A 21566-nucleotide genomic window follows, 5' to 3' on the forward strand; every position below is an offset into this window, starting at 1 on the left:
CGCTGGGACGCCCGCCCACCCCGGCCTGGCCCTCCGGCCTGTGAGAGCGCGGCTGTGCTTCTGCTCTTCTCAGGAGGACCGCAAGCCCACTGAGTAAGAACCGGAGCGCTGCCCTCATGGTCTGTGACCCTGAGCACGTCTGCTGAGTGGACCCGGGGTTCGAGGACCCTCTCAACGGCCTGGCCTCTTCAGAAAGTCATCGGGATCCGTGAGTTGGGAACACTGGTGCTGGGCACAGCCACTTATCAATTCTCTGCTTCTATAAATACTTGCAAATTTTTACAAAGATTTACTTGAGAGAGAGAGAGAGAGAGAGAAAGCAAGCAGAGGGAGAGGCGACAAGCAGGCTCCCCGCTGAGCGAGGACCGTGCCGGGGACTCGATCCCAGGACCCTGAGATCATGACCTGAGCCAAAATCAAGAATTGAATGCTTGGGGCGCCTGGGTGGCTCAGTGGGGTAAGCCGCTGCCTTCGGCTCGGGTCATGATCTCAGGGTCCTGGGATCGAGCCCCGCATCGGGCTCTCTGCTCAGCGGGGAGCCTGCTTCCTCCTCTCTCTGCCTGTCAAATAAATAAATAAATTCTTTAAAAAAAAAAAAAAAAAAAGAATTGAATGCTTACTACCTTCAGGGCAGGTCATGGTCTCAGGGTCCTGGGATCAAGTCCCACATTGGGCTCCCTGCTCAGCGGAGAGCCTGCTTCTCCCTCTCCCTCAGCCTCTCCCCCTGCTTGTGCTCACTCACTCTCTCAAAAAAAGCAATCAGACAACCACTGAGCCACCTGCCCAGGTGCCCCAATGTTTGCAATTTTTTATAACAATAAGTTAAAACACAATCACAGGAAAAAAATTGTCACCTGGGAGGCTAGAGAGACAAGAGCCCAGGCACACCTCAGGCGGCAGGAAGGCTCCTATGAACACAGTCCGGGGCCAACACTCTAGTCAGAATGCAGCAAGCGTGGGGGGTTCCTGTTCACACCCCAGGCGAGATGACGCTGTGCGAGAATGACCTTGTTAGGGGATGCATGTTGAAATGTTTAGAGGTTGAATCAAAACGTCCGCAACTTACTTTCAAATGGTCCGATATAATATATATATGTTATATATATATATATATATATATATATATATATATATATATATATATTTTAATATATTTTAAGACTTTATTTGACAGAGAGAAAGAGCAAGAAAGGGAACATCAGCAGGGGGAGTGGGAGAGGGAGAAGCAGGCTTCCTGCTGAACAGGGAGCCCGATGTGGGGCTCAATTCTGGGACCCTGGGATCATGACTTGAGCAGAAGGCAGATGCCGAAACACTCAGCCTCCCAGGTGCCCCCCAAATATGTGGTTTCAAATAGAAATAGGAACAACTATAGCAAGACACAGCGCGTGGTTGCAGGCAGCAGCATCTGCAGTTAGCTACATGCATCCATTCTGTATGCCTGTCCCTGAAAAAAATTTTTTTAAAGATTTCTTATTTCTTTATGTAACAGAAAGATCACAAGCAGGCAGAGAGGCAGGCAGAGAGAAGGGGGGGAAGCAGGCTCCCCGCTGAGCAGAGAGCCCAATGCGGGGCTCGATCCCAGGACCCTGAGATCATGACCTGAGCCGAAGCCAGAAGCTTTACCCACTGAGCCACCCAGGCACCCGTACCTCTATTTTTTAAAAAATATTTTTATTTATTTATTTGACAAAGAGAGAGATCAAAAGTAGGCAGAGAGGCAGGCAGACAGGAGGAAGCAGGCTCCTCGCTGAGCAGGGAGCCTGATGTGGGGCTCGATCCCAGGACCCTGAGATCATGACCTAAGCTGAAGACAGACGCTTACCCACTGAGCCACCCAGGCGCCCCCTTGTCCGTGTATTTAAATGTTCTTACGATCTAAGTCAACAGGCATCTGCTAGGCTATGCGAGTCCTATGCGAGTCCTAGTCGGAAGGCGGTGACCCGTTGTTTCCTTTATAGACTTACAGTGTTTCAATTCCGTAAAAGTAAACTGAGCTATGCTATGACCGAGTGAGCTATGCTATGACTCCCTAACCTGACAAAGTCTAATAGAGGCCATTGCTTTTACCGCCTTCCCCAGCTTCAAATACTTTAGTACCCCGTCAAGTCTATTTTTAACCTTCCTCTCTTCTACATTATTGTCAGATATTTGTAAGTTGCTTTTGTTTTTTGGTTTTTTTGAGTGGGGAAGACAGAGGGAGGGCATGGAAGGGGCAGAGGGACAGGGAGAGAATCTTAAGCAGGATCCATGCCTGGTGCAGAGCCTGACATGGGGCTTGATCTCACTACCCTGAGATCACGACCTGATCTCAGGTCAACCAGGTCAATCAAGTCAGAGGGTCAACCAACCGAGCCAGCCAGGCGGCCCTATTTTAAGTTTTTATTTTCCTCCAGCACAGCCAACGTGCATGCTACGTGAGTGTGTGACACAGTGACTCAGCACTTCGACCACCACCTGGCGCCCCTCGCCCTCCGTGACCCCAGCCCTGCTTCCCATCCTGACACCCTCCTGCCCTCCGGTGACCTCCATTCTCTAGACTGAGCAGTCCGGGGCCTGCTTTGTCTCTTTGGTTCTTCCCTTTGCTCATCTGTCTCTCAGATCCCACCTGGGAGACCGACGAGCCGCGTGTGGCATCGGCCCGGCCCTGACTGACTGTGCTCACTAGCACTGTTCTCCAGCTCCATCCATGCTGCTGCAGGTAGCAAGACCTCATTCCTGTCTGTGGCTCAAGAACACTCCACTGCGCACACCACGTCCTCTTCATCCAGGAGCACTCAAGGGCACCTGGGCCGCTTCCACAATTCGGCCACTGTTGATAATGCTGCTGTGAACAAAGCGGGCATGTACCCCTCTGAATGAGTGGTTTTGTATTTGGGGGGTAAACAGCTAGTAGAGCAAATGCTGGGTCATAGGGTGGCTCTATTTTTAACTGCTTTTTAATTTTTTTTTTGAAGATGTTATTTATTTATTTGATAGAGAGAGACAGGGAGAGGGAACACAAGCACAAGGAGCCGGGGGCGGAGAAGCAGGCCGCCCGCGGAGCAGCGAGCCCGACACAGGGCTCGATCCCAGGACCCCGGGACCATGACCTGAGCCAAAGACAGACGCCTAACGATGGAGCCACGCAAGCACCCTGAGCTGTAACTTTCTGAGGAACCGCCCTTCTGTTCTCCCGAAGGGCTACTCCAGCTTGCAGTCCTGCCGGCGGTGTGAGAGAGCTCCTTCTCTCCACGCCTTAGGAAGGTGGCCTTAGGAAGATGAGGCAGCTAGGGCAGGGCGGGGCCACTCGCCACGGGCGACCACGTACCCAGGACACCGGGCACTGTCTAGAGACACTCTTGGTTGTCACAACCTGGGTAAAGGGGTCCTCTTGGCATTGAGTGGGTGGAGACCAGGGACCTTGCCCAAGAGCAGACAGTGCCCAGGATGACCTGGCCTAGAGACTCAGGGAGAGCCAAGGCTGAGAAGGGGCAGTCTAGGAACGCCGACTTCTGAGCCTGGAATTGGCATGCAGGTTCCTGCTGGATACCTCCCTCTCGATACCTCCCTTCCACGGTCCCTAAAGCCTGGACCACTGTACAGTACGGTATGGGTCAAGTGAGCATTTGCAAAACCCGCCACACGGCGCCCGGCCCGCACGCCAGGCCAGGCAGATGAGCACGCTGAGGCCATTCTAGGGTCAAGGAGCAGCTGCTCTCCACAGCCCTCCTGCTTGCTGCGCCAAGCCGCCGGCGGGTCCCCAGGCCCTTCCTCTCCTGCCGATGGCCCCGCGCCCAGAAGCCCGCCCCACCTAACGCGCACAAGCACACACGGGCCGGATCAAACTGAACAACCGATGTTAAAAGGCCACCGGCTTTCCCTTGCTTTTTCAAGGAAAACAGCATTTAGTCCAGAAGAGACGAGACCATTTCCGGCACGTGTCCACCTCCGAGAGAGGCCCCTACGAACAGGGAGAAGTGCTTCACGGACCGCGGCGGACGGGCAGGAGCGACTGAAGAAGCCCGACTAAAGGATGGAGAGCTTGGCCGCACAGCTCCGGTGCGCTCACGGACTCCTGCAGAAGCTCACCGCCCCCGACCCAGAAGGAAAATGGCCGAAGCTGACCGATGATGATGATTCTGAGACGTGAGCCTTCATGAGGTCCGGACAGGAAAGATCCACGCGCTGTTCCAACCTGCAAACCGGAGGGGGAGCAGAAGGCTCCCGATTCTGAGGCCGCAAGCACCCAGGCCGCAGCGAGGCCGGCAGGGAACGTGCCGGAGCCCGGGCACAGCTGCCCCAAGGCCGCAGGCTATACCCAGCGTCGCAAGACCCCCAGACCCTCCAGGTGCCCGTGAGGGCCGAGCAGGAAGGGCTGTCCTCGTGTTCTTTCACAGAGGAGCGCGCTGCTTCTCAATCATTCTACCCTAAGGCACAAGGCTCGGAGCTGCCACAAGCCTCACAGGCGCGCAGCAAGGCCGGAAAGGGAACCGCTCCCTCTGCATCGGTAAGGTCTCCGCTGCGTCTCACGGTTCCCCAGGGCACTTCCCAGCGCCGAGGGACTCTCACTCACACTCCCGTAACAAAGGTCCCCCTGGTTGAACCTGGACAGACTACGCAGCACCAGGCCCAGTGCTATTCCCCAGGCTGCTGTCCTGCCTGAAAGGGCCTTCACCGGAACCCGAATTCCCCAGGCCCGACTCTCACCGCCCCCCCACCTCTGCAAGCGGCGCAAGTGTCTGCCAGACTGCAAGGCGCACCTCCCACCATCTCTGTGCTCCCAGGATCTCGTGCAGGGCTTGTTACAGAAAGCAGGAAGCCCAGGAAGGCCGGCTGAATTCAGATAAATGGTGATGGGATGAACCAGAACCCCACGTGGCCCAACCTTGGATGCTCAGTGAGCAACCAGAAGGCCACAGTGTGTAAGACAGGCCAGCAGCCCTGGCAGCAGCCCGGCTCTGCACAGAACTCTAAGGACAAGGCCTCATGCTGACAACTCCAGAGCCCCCACCAGGGTCCACAAGCTCATTCAAGTACCTGGCTCCTTCCAGTCTGGGATGGCCAGTTTTCCTCAAACTAGCCCCATCATCCAAATGACAGCCCCAAAGCCCAAAGAAGTCACGTGTCTATAAAGAAGGGACAGAATCTATAGTCAGATCTTCCAGAAACCAGTCCAGGGGAATTTCCAGCATGAAACTCAAATCACACCCAGAGCTTAAGTACCGGAGCGCACCAGCAAACAGGCCAAGAGAGAGCTGTGGGTCCCCAGGCTGCCCCCCACGGACCAGTGCCTTCTCACCAGGATGACCCCACCTGGCTTGGGCAGCTTACACTTGTCTCCGCACCCGCCACCTCAAAGCCTTCCGGTCTGGACGAGATGAAATGGGCCTTCTGTCCCCCGGCCTCTCGTGGGGAACACACGAGTGTGTGCACAGCTTGCCTGTACAAACAGAGTGCAGTGCTGCTCACCTGGGACTCAGCTAGCAGCCTATAAAGTAGGGAAAAAAAGGCTCTGAGTAGCGAGAGTCAAACAGACATCACAAAGGTCACCAACAGGCTGAGTGAGGGTGTCCCTCCGCCCTGTCGGTTACACAGAGCACATCCGGGAATGAAAGGTCACTGCGGACAACCCAGTCCACAGCTCTGAGCAGCACATGCTGCGTCTCGCGCTGAGGTCGACCCAGAACTACAGAGGTGACAGGAACCAAGGCTGCTTCCTGGCCGGGTCAGCCGCCCTCTGCACTCCAGCAGAAGAGGAATCCAAGGCACAGAAATGTTCCCACAGGCAGGAAATGAGCCTGGGGAATGCTCTGCCTCACTGTTGTGGGACGCGGCTGCTCACTGCGAGTCACAAAAATTAAAAGAAATGCACCTGTACTTACGTGGAAAACCCAAAAGACTCCACCCCAAAACTGCTAGAACGCACACAGGAATTTAGCAGCGTTGCAGGATATATAAAATCAGTGCACAGCAACCAGCTGTACTGTATGCACTAGCAATGAGACAGAAGGAAGAGAAATTAAGGAGTTGATCCCATTTACAATTACACCGAAAACCATAAGATAGCTAGGAATACACCTAACCAAAGAGGTAAAGGATCTGTATTCAGAAAAATACAAAAGGGCACCGGGGTGGTGCAGGGGTTAGGCCTCTGCCTTCGGCTCAGGTCGTGATCTCAGAGTCCCACATTGGGCTCTCTGCTCACCGGGGAGCCGGCTACCCCTCTCTCTGCTTGCCTCTCTGCCTGCTTGCGATCTGTCAAATAAATAAAATCTTTTTAAAAACCCCAAACACGGGGCACCGGGGCTCAGTGGGTTAAAGCCTCTGCCTTCGGCTCCGGTCATGATCCCAAGGTCCTGGGATCGAGCCCCACATCGGGCTCTCTGCTCAGCAGGGAGCTTGCTTCCTCCTCTCTCTCTGCGCCTGCCTCTCTGACTATTTGTGATCTCCGTCAAATGAATAAATAAAATCTTTAAATAAATAAATAAATAACCCAAAATACTATAGAATAGTCATGAAAGAAATCGAGGAAGACACAAGGAAATGGAAAAACGTTCCATGCTCACGGACGGGAACAAACACCGTGATAATGTGTATGCTACCTAGAGCAATCTACACACTCCACGCAATCCGTACCAAATACCAGCAACATTTTTCACAGAGCTGGAACAACAGTCCTAATATTTGTTTGGAACCTAATGTTTGTCTGGAACCATTTGGAGTCTGAAGACCCCAAATAGCCAGAGGAATGTTGAAAACAAAACAAAAACAAAAACAAAGCTAGCAGCATCACAATTCCAGGCTTCAAGCTCCATTTCGAAGCTGTCATCATGAAGACAGTATGGTCCTGGCACAAAAACAGACACATCAATAAATGGAACAGAATTGGGGCGCCTGGGTGGCTCAGTGGGTTAAGCCGCTGCCTTCGGCTCGGGTCATGATCTCAGGGTCCTGGGATCGAGTCCCGCGTCGGGCTCTCTGCTCAGCAGGGAGCCTGCTTCCCTCTCTCTCTCTCTGCCTGCCTCTCCATCTACTTGTGATTTCTCTCTGTCAAATAAATAAATAAAATCTTTAAAAAATAAAATAAAATAAAATAAATGGAACAGAACAGAGAGCCCAGAAATGGACCCAACTCTATGGTCAACTAGGCTTCCACAAAGCAGTAAAGAACATTCAATGGAAGGAAGACAGTCCCTTCAACAAATGGTCTCGGGAAAACTGGACAGCCACATGCAGAAGAATGAAACTGGACCATTTCCTTACACCACACATGAAAATAGACTCAAAATGGATGAAAGACCTCAATGTGAGACAAGAATCCAACAAAATCCTTGAGAAGAACACAGGCAGCGACCTCATTGACCTCAGCCACAGCAACGTCTTCCTAGAAACATCGCCAAAGGCAAGGGAAGCAAGGTCAAAAATGAACTACTGGGACTTCATCAAGATCAAAACCTTTTGCACAGCAAAGGAAACAGTCAACAGAACCAAAAGGCAATGACAGAACGGGAGAAGATATTGGCAAAAGACATAAAGGCCTAATATTCAAAATTTATAAAAAACTTATTAAAACACCCAAAGAACAAATAATCCCATCAAGAAATGGGCAGAATGGGGCGCCTGGGTGACTGAATGGGTTAAGCCTCTGCCTTTCACTCGGGTCATGATCTCAAGGTTTTGGGATCGAGCCCCACATCGGGCTCTCTGCTCAGCCGGGAGCCTGCTTCCCCCTCTCTCTCTGCCTGCCTCTCTGCCTGCTTGTGATCTCTCTCTCTCTCTGTCAAATAAATAAATAAAATCTTTATTAAAAAAAGAAAGAAAGAAAGAAATGGGCAGAGGACAAGAACAGACATTTCTGCAAAGAAGACATCCAGATGGCCAACAGACACATGATAAAGTGCTCCACATCACTCGGCATCAGGGAAATACAAATCCAAACCACGGTGAGATCCCACCTCACACCAGTCAGAACGGCTAAAATCAACAAGTCAGGAAACGAGAGATGCTGGCGAGGATGCGGAGAAAGGGGAGCCTCCTCCACTTTTGGTGGGAATGCAAGCTGGTGCAGCCACTCTGGAAAACAGCATGGAGGGTCCTCAGAAAGTTGAAAATTGAGCTACTCTACGGCCCAGCAATTGTACTACTGGATATTTACTGTAAAGATATGAATGCAGTGATCCGAAGGGGCACGTGCACCCGAATGTTACAATAGCCCAACTATGGAAAGAGCCCAGATGTCCATGCACAGCAGATGAATGGATCAAGAAGATGTGGTATATATACACGATGGAATACTATGCAGCCATCAAAAGGAATGAAATCTTGCCATTTGCAAGGACGTGGATGGAACTAGAGCGCATCATGCTGAGCGAAATAAGTCAGTCGGAGAAAGACAACTATCCTATGATCTTCCCTGATATGAGGAATTCGAGAGCCAGGGTGAGGGGTTGTGGGGGGCAGAGAAGGAAAAAATGAAACAAGACGGGGTGGGGAGGGAGACACACCAAGGGGCTCTCAAGTCTAGGGAGCCAACTGAGGGTTGCTGGGGACGGCGCGACAGCTCTACGTCCCCTAAATCTAAATGAAAAAGAACTGCTAATATCGAAAATCCACCAGGCTGGGCTTCCTGGACAATCACCGGCCCCGCAGGAACTCTACGTTGAAGCCTCTGTCTCTTCAGCCGAAAACCCCGTGAGGAAAAGGGCGGATTCCTGGGCCAGAGCGGGGAGAGCGGAGCGGGTGGCACCTGCTTTGTGTAATTAGTTTGTTTAACGTGACAGACCGACAGACAGACAGAGGTCACAGGGCGGCGGGGCGGGGGCGGGGGCAGCAGGCTCCCCGCTGAGCCGGGAGCCGCCGCGGGGCTCGACGCGGAGCCCCGAGATCGCGACCGGAGCCGAAGGCAGGCGCTCAGCCACCGAGCCCCGAGCGCCCCAAGGACCCCGGGCTCGGAGAGCGGCCTCCTAACCGCAGACCCAGCCCGCGCGGCCGACGGAGGAACAGACGCGCGGAGCAGCTGCACTTTCCAGGGCCGAGCGCGGCCCAGAGACCGCCGCCCCCGCGGCCGCAGCCTCGGCTCGGCTCAACGCCGCGCGGCGGGGTCGGCGCCGCAGGACGCGCGGGGGCGGGGGCCGGGGCGGGGGCCGCGGCGGGAGCCCCGCACCGAGCAGCCGGCGGGCCCGGCGGACGTGCGCGCCCGAAAGGCGGTCAGCGGGGCGTCCCCGAGGGCAGACGACCGGGCGGGTTCCGGGCGCGACCCCGGGCCGCCCCTTCGGCCGTCCCGCCGCTGGAACCCGTCGGTCCCGGCGCGGCCCCGGGCTCTCCACCGCGAAGAGCGCGGGCGCCGACCGCCGTGAAGGACGCGCGCCCCCAGCAGCCCTGGGGTCCCTGACGCGGCCCCTACCGGCCGGCTCGGGGGTGGCCCTCGGGTTGCGGACGGGGTCTGACGGGGCGTGTGGGAGCGGGCGCCGGGGCGCGCCGTGCGGGGAACTCACCGGCCGCCACATCTTCGGGGCCGCGGCCGCTCCGGGTCCCGCTCGCCGCACGCGCGCGTCGCTCGGCCCAGCAGCCCCTGCGGGGCGGAGGCGCAGTGCGCACGCGCGCCCCGCCCCGCCCCGCCCCGCCGGCCGCGGTCCGGGCCCGGAGGCCACGCCCATCCTGCCGGCGTCCGCGGCGGAGCAGCGCCCCCTGGCGGCGGCCGCAGCCGAGCTGTAGGGCCGGACCGCGCGCCCCGCCTCCACGCCCGCACGCGGTCCCCGCCCGGTCCCCGCCGCCGCTCCGGGGCGGGCGTCTGCTCCCACCGGACGGAAGCCGAGGCTCGCGGGATCAGCTCGCTGGTGCCCCGGGGGGCTCACAGCACGGGCGGAGGGCAGGGGCCCGCACGGAGGCGCGGTGCGGGGACGCGGCTCTGAGAGCGGGAGCCCGGGCCGGGCAGCGGGGGGCGGCCCAGCACGCCTGCCGCCGGCCGGGGTGCGCCTCTCGCCTCGCCGCTCGCGTCCCCGCGGCAAAGTGAGGTCGGGGCTCCTTGTTCCTGGACCGAGCGAGAGGCGCGCGCGGGGCGGGCGAGACCCACCGCAAGGCTCGTCCCCCCGCACCGGCCGGCCCGCGGCAGGGCAGGACGCGCCCAGGCTTCGCGTCCCGCCGTCTCTCTCCCTGCCGGGGGCGGGGGCGGCGCGGGGCACCGCTCGCGGCAGCTCCTCTCCCCTCCCCCGCACCCCTGCCCGCTCCGCCCGCCCCACCCCCCCGGCTGGCTCCTCCCTTCCGCGGCCGCGCTCCTGGCGGTCCGGGACGCGGGGCTGCACAGGGCGCTCGTGCGGCCCGGCCGTCCTGCGGAGGCTGCGCGGGGCCTCGTGTCCGCGACTCCGCGCTGCCCGGGGCCGGCGCCCGACGCGGGCTGCTCCAGAACCTTCTCCGCGGGGCTGGGCCCCCGGCGCGGCTCCTCTCCGCTCCTCCCGAGCCTCCCGCGAGCCTCCTCCCTCTCCGCGGGATTCCTGCTCCCGCCAGCGCAGCCCAGTGGCCCCTGCTCATTGCCCTTTATCCCGGGCCCCGGGGAAGCCAGTGTCTCCCGCCAGGCCTCTTGGGCTGCAGCTCAGCGTCCAGAATCAGCTTGTTCCCGTTATCCCGCTTGCAACAGATGCGGGGCTCCGGACTCCGGCTGAACGCAGACCGCGGTCCGCGCTGGCTTTTTGCAGACAGGGATGCAACTTCCCGGCTTCACAGCCCTGTCCCCGGCGTCCTGGCTAGGGCCTGGCAGTGGGTCTTGAGCCCCTCCCAAGGCCAGACTTTCTGGAATATTCCCAGTTGCGTACATTCAGCCTCCTCGCCTAAACCCGTGATGTTTAAGGAAACTGGTCCAGGAGATGGTGTAGGCCCCATAAAAATGCTGCTAAGGCATCTGAGAAGTGACAGCAGCAAGGCTGAGAATAGCAGCATGAGCTCAGACACAGACATGGCTGGGAGCCCAGGGCCACCTGCCCTGGGACTGGGAATGGGGGTGGGTGGGGCTTTCTTGTCCACTTTCGGGAAACAAAGTCCAGCCAGCTCCCACTCCTCAATAGCACCAAGGAATGGACTCTGTTCTATTGCCACATCAAAGGACCTAGTACTGACTGGGCTCCTGTCCCAGGCACAGGTGCCTGGACTGAATGGGGGGACTCTACCCTTAGTTGTGCTATGTGAAGTCAGTTCCCCAAAGCTGAGATGACTGCACCCCAGGAGTGCCAAGAAAACTTTCCTCCAAGTGATCACTACTCCTGGTCCACCCCAAACCCAGACACAGTCCACACTAGTGCTGCCCAGTCAGTCCCCTACTCCAAATCTCCCAGCTCCCGTGTTCCCAGGCATGAGTCTACAAAACTGTTGTTTCTTAGAAAAAATAAAAAAGGAAGTGTGGGGCACTGGGGTGGCTCAGTTTTAAGTGTCTGCCTTCAGCTCAGGTTGTGGGATCAAGCCCTGGGCGGGGTGGGCTCTTCGCTCAGTGGACAGCCTGCTTCGCCCTCTGCTTCCCACTCGTGCTCTCGCTCTCTGTCTCTCGCTCTCTCTAAAATAAATAAGATCTTTTTTAAAAAATGGAAGAATATCTTTACTAAGAAGCATGATTTCTCACGCAAACATTAAATGAACATGTATGCGGTGACCAAACAATGTCCCTGCAAAAGATACGTCCCCTTTCTAACTTCTGCAGCTTCTGACACGACTTTATGTCGAAACAGGGTTGTTACACATGCAATGAGTTAAAGTTCTCTGGATGAGATCATCCTGGAGGAAGACGGGCCCTAACCCCAGTGGCTGGTGTTCTTATACGAGAAGAGAGAGACCTGAGGCACAGAAGAAAAGCCTGTGTGGAGGCAGAGGTATGGACAGAGTGGCTTGGCCACAAGCCCGGGGATGGCGGGGATGGCGGCACCACCAAAGCGTGGAGGGCCTTGGAACAGGGTCTTCCTCAGAGCCTTCGGGAGCCAGCCCTGCCAAAGCCTTGACTTCAGATCTGCGGCCTCCAGCACCCTCATAGGATGAAGTTCTGTCACGGTAAGCCACAAAGTTTGTGGAAATTAGTTCCAGCATTCCTAAAAAAAAATAGTACAATGTGTCAAGGGTTTATTTAATTCATTAACTAATGAGACCCCAAGGAAGTGATTATGAGTTCAAAAGGGAAGTTCAAAACCTACATATCTATGTGGAGTAAAGGAATGTTGAAATGAATTTTTTTCTTTGTTTTTTATAAAATTCAGTTTTATAATCTGTACAATAAGGTGTTCATGACATTTACATTTCTTTACAAATTTTTTTTTATTTATTTACTTGGGGGAGAGAGAGAGAGCGAGCGAGCGTGAACAGGGGGAGGGGCAGAGGGAGAGGGAGGAGTAGGCTCCCCGCTGAGCCCATCCCGGGCTGGATCCCAGGACCTGGATGCCAGGACCCCAGGATCATGACCTGAGCTGAAGGCAGAGGCTTATCTGACCAGCCACATAGGTGCCCCGACATTTACATTTTTTTGAAATGAAATTAAATATAGATGGAGATTGGCTTTTTCCACAAGAAAAATCAATTGAATCTCTGCTGAGGAAAATTTATTTGCAAATCTGTAAAAAGGAATATCTGCATGGCTCTTAGTCATCTGCAATTTACGGAGCTGTGGGATCGTTCCAAGGGGATGAAAGGTAGGATCTGATAGAATCAGATAATCCAGAACGGCGTCCTCTACACTTGTGTGGTTTTCCATTCGAAATACCACTAATGGGAGGAGTCCAAGACGGCAGAGGAGCAGGAGGCTGGGAAAAGAGACGTCTGGTTGGGGCATCAGCTCGAGAGCTCTCCAACCCTTCTGACACCTGCGAATGCAACCTGTGGCTCAAGGGAAGAGCGGGCGCGACAGAGACCAGGGAGAAGGGAGCGGTTGACTGCTGTTCCCTGAGGGCTCACTGCGGAGTGGGGGCCCCCAGCTTTCTGCTCCAGGGCGGGGATTGGGAGGTCACCACGTTCAGTCTTATCCTCTAAAGCTGCCCAGAAAGGCTTCCGGGAACAAAAGCCACATAGAGTAACCCAGAGCGGATTAGGGATTACATAGCCTGGCCCCCTGGCAAGGGTGTTGCAGTTCAGCCCGGGGCAAAGACACCTGAGCATCACTGCAGCCGGCCCCTCCCCCAGAAGCTCAGCAAGAACATCCACCCACAACCAAGTTCACCAATCAACGAGCCTGCGAAACTCCAGCGCTAGGGGAATACAGCACATAGAATTCATGGCTTTTTCCCCATGATGTTTTACTCTTTCAACTTTAATTTTTAAAATTTTCTTTATTTTTTCTTAAATTTTTCTTCTTTTTTCAACCAACTTCCTATTTTATCAACTCCTTTTTAAAAATATTTTTTTAAGATTTTATTTATTTATTTGACAGAGAGAAATCACAAGTAGATGGAGAGGCAGGCAGAGAGAGAGAGAGAGAGAGAGGGAAGCAGGCTCCCTGCTGAGCAGAGAGCCCGATGCGGGACTCGATCCCAGGACCCTGAAATCATGACCCGAGCCGAAGGCAGCGGCTTAACCCACTGAGCCACCCAGGCGCCCCTTAAAAATATTTTTAAAGTTTCATCTTTATAGTCACATTCTATTCCTTTATTGTATTTAATCTTATTTTTGAATATATATAAGTTCTTCTTTCTTTAAAATTTTGAGATACAGTTTCTCTTAACAGACCAAAATACACCCAAAATCTAGTGTATGGATCTGTTCTATTCACCTGCCTAATCATACTCTCTCTTTTTTTCTTCCTCTTCTTTCTTTTCTGTTTTTTTGTTTTGTTTTGTTAGTCCTTTAAAATTTCCATCTTTACAGTTACAGTCTATCCTTTCAGTGTATTTAGTTTTATTTTGCTATATATAAGTCTTTCTTCCTTTACAATTTTGAGCTGAAGTTTCCTCTAACAGAGTGACCAGAACACATGCAGGAGATAGTGTGCTGCTCTGTTCTGTGCATCTGCCTGATTATATCCCTTCCTTTTTTTTTTCTTTTTAAAGATTTTATATACTTATTTGACAGACAGAAATCACAAGTAGGCAGAGAGGCAGGCACAGAGAAAGGGGGAGGCAGGCTCCCTGCCAAGCAGAGAGCCTGATGCAGGGCTCGATCCCAGGACCCTGGGATCATGACCTGAGCGGAAGGCAGAGGCTTTAACCCACTGAGCCAGCCAGGCGCCCCTCCCTTACTTTTTTATTGTTGTTGTTCTTTTTCTTTTTCTTTTGTTTTTTTTCTTGTCCTTTAATTTCTATTTTTTCAATTACATTCTATCCTTTCATTGTATTTAATTTTATTTTTGTATGTATATGTTTTTCTTTCTTTATAATTTTGGGATCTAGTTTTCTAAAAAACAGACCAAAATACACAGAGTCCAGTGTATTGTTCTATTCTGCTTATCTGTCTGCTTCTCTGTCTGATTATATTCTCTCTCCCCCTCCTTTTTTTTCCTTCCCAGTTTCAGGTCTCCTGATTTGTTTAGTGTATATTTCTCTGGGGTCTTTTTGCCATTTTAGTATTTTGTTCTCTCATTCATTTATTCTTCTCTGGACAGAAAGATAAGATGGAAAAACTCACCTCAAGAAAGAGAACAAGAGGGGTGCCTGGGTGGCTCAGTCGTTAAGCGTCTGCCTTCAACTCAGGTCATGATCCCAGGGTCCTGGGATTAAGCCTTGCATCAGGCTCCCTGAAAGCAGCTGCAAGAGGTATGTAACTTATGAGGGTAGAAAAATTAGATTAGCAGCAGACCTATCCCCAGAGACCTGGCAGGCCAGAAAGGACTGGCATGATGTATTTAGGTGCTAAATGAGAAAAATATGCAGCCAAGAATACTTTATCCAGCTAGGATGTCATTCAAAATAGGAGTGAATAAAAGCTTTCAGGACAAAAAGAAGCTAAAAAAAAAATTGTGATCACCAGACCACCCTACAAGAAATATTAAAAGGGGTTCTCTAAGCAAAGAGAGAGCCCAAAAGTAATATAGACCAGAAAGGGACAGAGACCATATACAGTAACAGTCACCTTGCAGGCAATACAATGGCACTAAATTCATACCCTGAATGTAAATGGGATAACTGCCCCAGTCAAAAGACACAGAGTTCCAGATTGGATAAAAAAGCAAGAACCATCAAACTGCTGTCTGCAAGAGACTCTTTTTAGACTCAAAGACACCTCCAGATTTAAACTGAAGGGGATGGGAAATCATTTATTATGGTAATGGAAATAAAAAGAAAGCTGGGGTAGAAATCCTTATATCAAACAAATCACATTTTATTTTTTTTTAAGATTTTATTTATTTATTTGACAGAGAGAGATCACAAGCAGGCAGAGAGGCAGGCAGAGAGAAGCGGGGAGGCAGGCTCCCAGCTGAGCAGAGAGCCCGAGGCGGGGCTGGATCCCAGGACCCTGAGATCATGACCTGAGCCGAAGGCAGAGCTTTAACCCACTGAGCCACCCAGGCGCCCCAAACAAATCACATTTTAAATATTTTGTTTTTTTTCTTTCTTCTTTTCTTTAAAGATCTCATTTCTTTATTTGACAGAGAAAGAGACAACAAGAGAGGGAATACAGCATGGGCAGAGGCAGAGGGAGGAGCAGCTTCCCTCTGAGCAGGGAGCCCGATGTGGGACTCGATCCCAGGACCCTGGGATCGCGACCTAAGCTGAAGGCAGATGCCTAATGACTGAGCCACCCAGATACCCCATCAAATTACATTTTAAACCAAAGACTGTAATAAGAGATAAGGAAGGACACTATATCACAATTAAAGGGACGATCCAACAATAATATCTAACAATTGTAAATATTTATGCCCCTAACATAGGAGCAGCCAATTGTATAAACCAATTAATAACAAAATCAAACACGTCAATAATAATACAATAATAACAGGGGACCTTAAGACCCCCCTCCTGCAATGATCAAATCATCTAAGCAGAAGAGAAACAATGAAATAAGGTATTTGAATGACATCCTGGACCAGATGGACCTCACAGATATATTCAGAACGTTTCACCCCAGTGCAACAAAATACACATTCTTCTTGAATGCACATGAAACATTCTCCAGAACAGATCACATCCTGCATCACTAATCAGGTCTCAACTGGTACCAAAACACTGGGATCATTTCCTGCAAATTTTTGGACCACAATGCTTTGAAACTGGAACTCAATCAAAAGAGAAAAGTTGGAAAGAACTTAAATACACAGAGGCTAAAGATCATCCTACTAAAGAATGAATGGGTCAATAAATTAAAGAAGAATTTTGAAAATTTATGGAAACAAATGAAAATGAAAACACAACTGTTCAGAACCTTTGGAATGAAGCAAAGGTGGTCCTAAAAGGGAAGTATATGGCACTACAAGCCTTTCTCAAAAAACAAGGAAGGGCTCAAATACACAGCCTAACCCTGCATCTAAAAGAGCTAGAGAAAGAAAGCAAATAAAGCCTAAACCCAGCAAGAGAAGAGAAATGATAAAGATGAGAAAAGAAATCAATGAAATAGAGACCAAAAGAATAGCAGAATGGATCAATGAAACTAGGAGCTGGTTCTTTGAAAGAATTAATATAATAATAAACCCCTGGATAGATGTATCAAAAAGAAAAGAGAAAGGACCCAAATATATAAAATCATGAACGAGAGAGGAGGGATTACACCAACACTAAAGAAATACAATTATAAGAACATATGATGAATAACTACATGCCTACAAATTAGACAATCTGGAAGAAATGGATGCATTCCTAGAGACATATAAACTAACCAAACTGAACCAAGAAGAAATAGAAAACCTGGACAGACCCATAGCCAGCAAGGAAATCGAAGCAGTCATCAAAAATCTCCCAACAAACAAGAGTCTGGGGCCAGACAGCTTCCCAGAGGAATTCTAGCAAACATTTAAAGAATAATTAATATCTATTCTTCTGAAGCTGTTTAAAAAAAAAAAAAAAGCGAAATGGAAGGAAAACTTCCAAACTCTTCTTATGAGGCCAGCAATACCTTGATCCCAAATCCAGACAAACACCTCATCAAAAAGTAGAATTGCAGACCAATATCCCTTGAAAACAGAGATGCAAAAATTCTCAACAAATACTAGCCAATGGGATCCAACAGTACATTAGGAGGATTATTCACCACGACCAAGGGGGATTTATTCCTTGGCTGCAAGGTTGGTTCAATATCCACATATCAAAGTAATATACTACATAAGTAAAAGGACAAGAACCATATGGTCCTCTCAATCGATGCAGAAAAAGCATTTGACAAAGTACACTATTGATTAAAACTCTTCATATGGGTGCCTATGTGGCTCAGTCAGTTGAGCGTCTGCCTTTGGCTCAGATCATGATCCTGGAGTCCCAGGAGTGAGCCCTGCATTGAGCTCTCTGCTCAGTGGGGAGTCTGCTTCTCCCTCTGCCCCTCCCCACTCTCACTCTCTCGAAGAAATAAAAACATTTAAAATTTTAAAGAATAAAACTCTTCAAAGTATAGGGATAGAGGGGACATACCTCAATATTGTAAAAGCCATCTATGAAAACCCCACAGTGAATATCATTCTCAATGGGGAAAAACTGAGAGCTTTTCCCCTAAGGTCAGGAACATGGCAGGATGTCCACTATCACCACTGCTAGTCAACATAATACTCGAAGTCCCAGTCTCAGCAATCGGACAACAGAAAGAAACAAAATGCATCCTAATTGGCAAAGAAGAGTCAAACTCCCACTCTTTGCAGAGGACATGATACTCTATGTGGAAAACCCAAAAGACTCCCCCCGCAAACAAACAAACAAACAAATAAAAAAAAACTGTTAGAACTCTTACAGGAATTCAGTGAAGTGGCAGGGTATAAAATCAATGCACAGAAATCAGTTGGATTTTTACACACTAACAATGCGACTGAAGAAAGAGAAATTAAGGAGCTGATCCCACTTACAGTTGCACCCAAAAACCATAAGATACCTAGGAATAAACCTAACCAAAAAGGCAAAAATCTGTTGGTGAGAATGCAAGCTGGTCCAGCCACTCTGTGAAGCAGTATGGAAGTTCCTCAAAAAGTTAAAAATAGGGGCGCGTGGGTGGCTCAGTGGGTTAAGCCTCTGCCTTCGGCTCAGGTGATGATCTCAGGGTCCTGGGATTGAGCCCTACATTGGGCTCTCTGCTCAGTGGGGAGCCCATTTCCCTTCCTCTCTCTCTGCCTGCCTCTCTGCCTACTTGTGATCTCTCTCTCTGTCAAATAAATAAATAAATAGATCTTAAAAAAAAAAAAAAGTTTGGGATGCCTGGGTGGCTCAGTGTGTTAAGCCTCTGCCTTCGGCTCAGGTCATGGTCTCAGGGTCCTGGGATTGAGCCCCACATCAGGCTCTCTGCTCCACGGGGAGCCTGCTTCCTCCTCTCTCTGCCTGCCTCTCTGCCCACTTGTGATCTCTCTCTCTCTGTCAAATAAATAAATAAAATCTTTAAAAAAAGTTAAAAATAGAGCTACTCTTTGACCCAGCAATTGCACTAATGCACATTTACTCCAGAGGTCCAGATGTAGTGATCTAAAGGGACATCTGCACCCCAATGGTTACAGCAGCAATGTTTGCAATACCTAAAATATGGAAAGAGCCAGATGGCCATCAACAGATGAATGGATAAAGATGTGGTATAAATATATACAATGGAATATTACACAGCCATCAAAAAGAGAAATCTTGCCATTTACAATGATATGGATGGAACTAGAGGATATTATGCTAAGCAAAATAAGTCAATCAGAGAAAGAGAATTATCATATGATCTCACTGATATGAGGAATTTTTTAAAAGATTTATTTACTTATTTATTTACTTGACAGAGAGAGATCACAAGTAGGCAGAGAGGCAGGCAGAGGGAGAGGGGGAAGCAGGTTCCCTGCCAAGCAGAGAGCTCAATGTGGGGCTCAATCCCAGGACCCTGAGATCATGACCTGAGCTGAAGGCAGAGGCTTAACACACTGAGCCACCCAGATGCCCCTAATATGTGGAATTTAAGAAACAAAGCAGAGGATAAGGAAAGAGAAGGAAAAATGAAATAAGTGAAACGAGACAGTGAGACAAACCATGCGACTCTTAATCTTAGGAAACAAACTGAGGGTTGCTGGAGGGGAGGTGGGTGGGAGGGTGGGGTCACTGGTGATGGACATTGGGGAGTATGTGATGTAATGAGCACTGGATATTACATAAGACTGATGAGTCACAGCCCTGTACCCCTGGAACAAATAATACATTATATGTTAATTTAAAAAGAGTGAGAGAAATACCACTAATGTATTGTCTGCTCAGTAGGTTAAGCATCTGCGTTTGGCTCAGGTCATGGTCCCAAGGTCCTGGGATCAAGTCCTGCAACAGGCTCCTTGCTCTGTGGGGTGCCTGATGCTCCCCCTGCTTCTGCTCTCTCTCTCACTGTCTCTCTATGACAAATAGATAAATAAAATCTTTTTTTTTTCAAGATTCTATTTATCTATTTGACAGAGAGAGAGAGAGATCATGAGTAGGCAGAGAGGCAGACAGGGGCGAGTGGAGCAGTGGGAGAAGCAGGCTCCCCGCTGAGCTGAGAGCCTGACTCGGGGCTCGATCCCAGGACCCCAGGACCATGACCTGAGCCAAAGGCAGAAGCCTTAACCCACTGAGCCACCCAGGCACCCCTCCCCCCACTTTTCAATAAAAAATTTTTTTTCCAAATAAAGATCACTCTAGGACATAAAATCAGGCTCTTTTCAGTAAGTGTGACCTGGTTATTTATGTGGATAACAAGTGTTAAACCATAAGTTTGCTTTGCAGGAAGTTTTGTTTTGTTTTGTTTTCTTTCTTTCTTTATTTCTTTCTTCCTTCCTTTCTTTCTTTTTTTAAAGATTTTATTTATCTGTTTGACAGAGAGATCTCTCTGTCACAAGTAGGCAAACAGCAGGCAGAGAGAGAGGAGGAAGCAGGCTCTCCACTGAGCAGAGATCCTGATGCAGGGCTCAATCCCAGGACCCTGAGATCATGACCTGAGCCAACACAGAGGCCCAACCCACTGAGCCACCCAGGCACCCTCTCCATGTGTTTTTTAAATTTCTTCTTTGATTTCTTACTTGCCCCACTTGTTGGTTAGTAGCATGTTATATAACTTCCATGTATTTGTGCTCTTTCCAGATTTTTCCATGCGGTTGATTTCTAGTTTTCCAGCAATGTGTTTGGGAAAGATACATGGTATAACTTCAGTGTTTTTAGATTTGTTGAAACTTGTTATATGACCCAGTATGTGATCATTCTGGAGAATGTTCCATTTGCACTTGAAAATAATGTGTATTCCACTGTCTTAAGATGGGATGTTCTAAATATATTTGTTAGATCCATCTGGTCCATTGTATCATTCAAGCCACTATCTCCTTGTTGATTTTCTGTTTGGATGAGCTGTCTGTTGACGTTAAGTGGGGTATTGAAGTCACCGACTATTATTTCATTACTATGAATTACTTTCTGTATGTTTGATATTAGGTGTTTTATGTATTTGGGTGCTCCCATGGTGGGTGCATAAATATTTACAACTATTATATCTTTTTGTTAGATTGTCCCCTTTATGGTTTATATAGTGTCCTTTGTTTCTTGTTGAGTCTTTGCTTTAAAATCTATTTTGTTGGGCAGGGTTAAGCACCAGTCTTTGGCTCAGGTCATGATCCCAGAGTCCTGGGATCGAGTCCCGCATCGGACAGTGGTGGGGGTCCCTGCTTAGTAGGGAGTCTGCTCCTCCTTCTACCCCTTTTCCTTCTTGTGCTCATGCACTCTCTCTTTCTCAAAAATAAACAAAATACATTTTTAAAAAAAGTCTATTTTGGGGGGGGGCGCCTGGGTGGCTCAGTGGGTTAAACCACTGCCTTCGGCTCGGGTCATGATCTCAGGGTCCTGGGATTGAGCCCCACATAAGACTCTCTGCTCAGCGGGGAGACTGCTTCCCCCACCCCTGCTTGCCTCTCTGCCTACTTGTGATTTTCTCTCTGTCACATAAATAAATAAAATCCTTAAAAAAAAAGTCTATTTTGGGGATGCCTGGGTGGCTTAGACCATTAAGCATCTGCCTTCGGCTCCGGTCATGATCCCAGTGTACTGGGATTGAGCCCCGTGTCAGGCTCCCTGCTCAGAGGGAGTCTGCTTCTCCCTCTCCTACTTCCCTTGCTTGTGTTCCCTCTCTCGCTGTGTGTGTGTCTCTCTCTGTCAAATAAATAAATTAATTAAGTAATTAAAAAATGAAAAAGTCTATTTTGTTTGATATAAGTATTGCTACCCTGCTTTCCTTTCCCTTCCACTGCACAATAATACTTTCGCATCCATTCACTTTCAATCTGCAGGTGTCTTTAGGTCTGAAATGAGTCTCTTATAGGCAGCATATAGGTGGGTCCTGCCTTTTTGTCCATTCCATCATCTTATGTATTTTGATTGTTTAGTCCATTTGCATTCAAAGGAATTACTGACAAGTATGTACTTACTGCCATTTTGGTACTTGTTTTACTGTTGTTTTGTTTTGTGGTTGTTCTCTGTTCCTTTCTTCTCTTGTTCTCTTGTCTTGTGGTTTGCTGG

The 21566-nt window shown here is 50.0% G+C and overlaps 1 protein-coding gene across 6 annotated transcripts in view; it reads right to left on the bottom strand.

Annotated features, from left to right (window-relative positions):
- Window positions 1–9564, bottom strand: part of ADCK5 (aarF domain containing kinase 5) — a 16350-nt gene extending 6786 nt beyond the window's left edge. For 2 of the 6 annotated variants that reach the window (XM_082720412.1, XM_082720411.1), the window contains exon 1: window positions 2666–2822. In XM_082720412.1, the coding sequence (XP_082576538.1) occupies window positions 2666–2767 (102 nt within the window). In that variant the 5' untranslated portion in view covers window positions 2768–2822. Of the gene's footprint in view, window positions 1–2665; window positions 2825–9476 lie in introns of those variants that run through there. The other 4 variants (XM_082720414.1, XM_082720415.1, XM_082720413.1 and 1 more) reach the window with 4 other exon arrangements.
- Between the last annotated feature and the right edge of the window lie 12002 nt (window positions 9565–21566).

Source organism: Mustela nivalis, assembly GCF_964662115.1.
Source record: "Mustela nivalis genome assembly, chromosome: 2".
NCBI lineage: Eukaryota > Metazoa > Chordata > Mammalia > Carnivora > Mustelidae > Mustela > Mustela nivalis.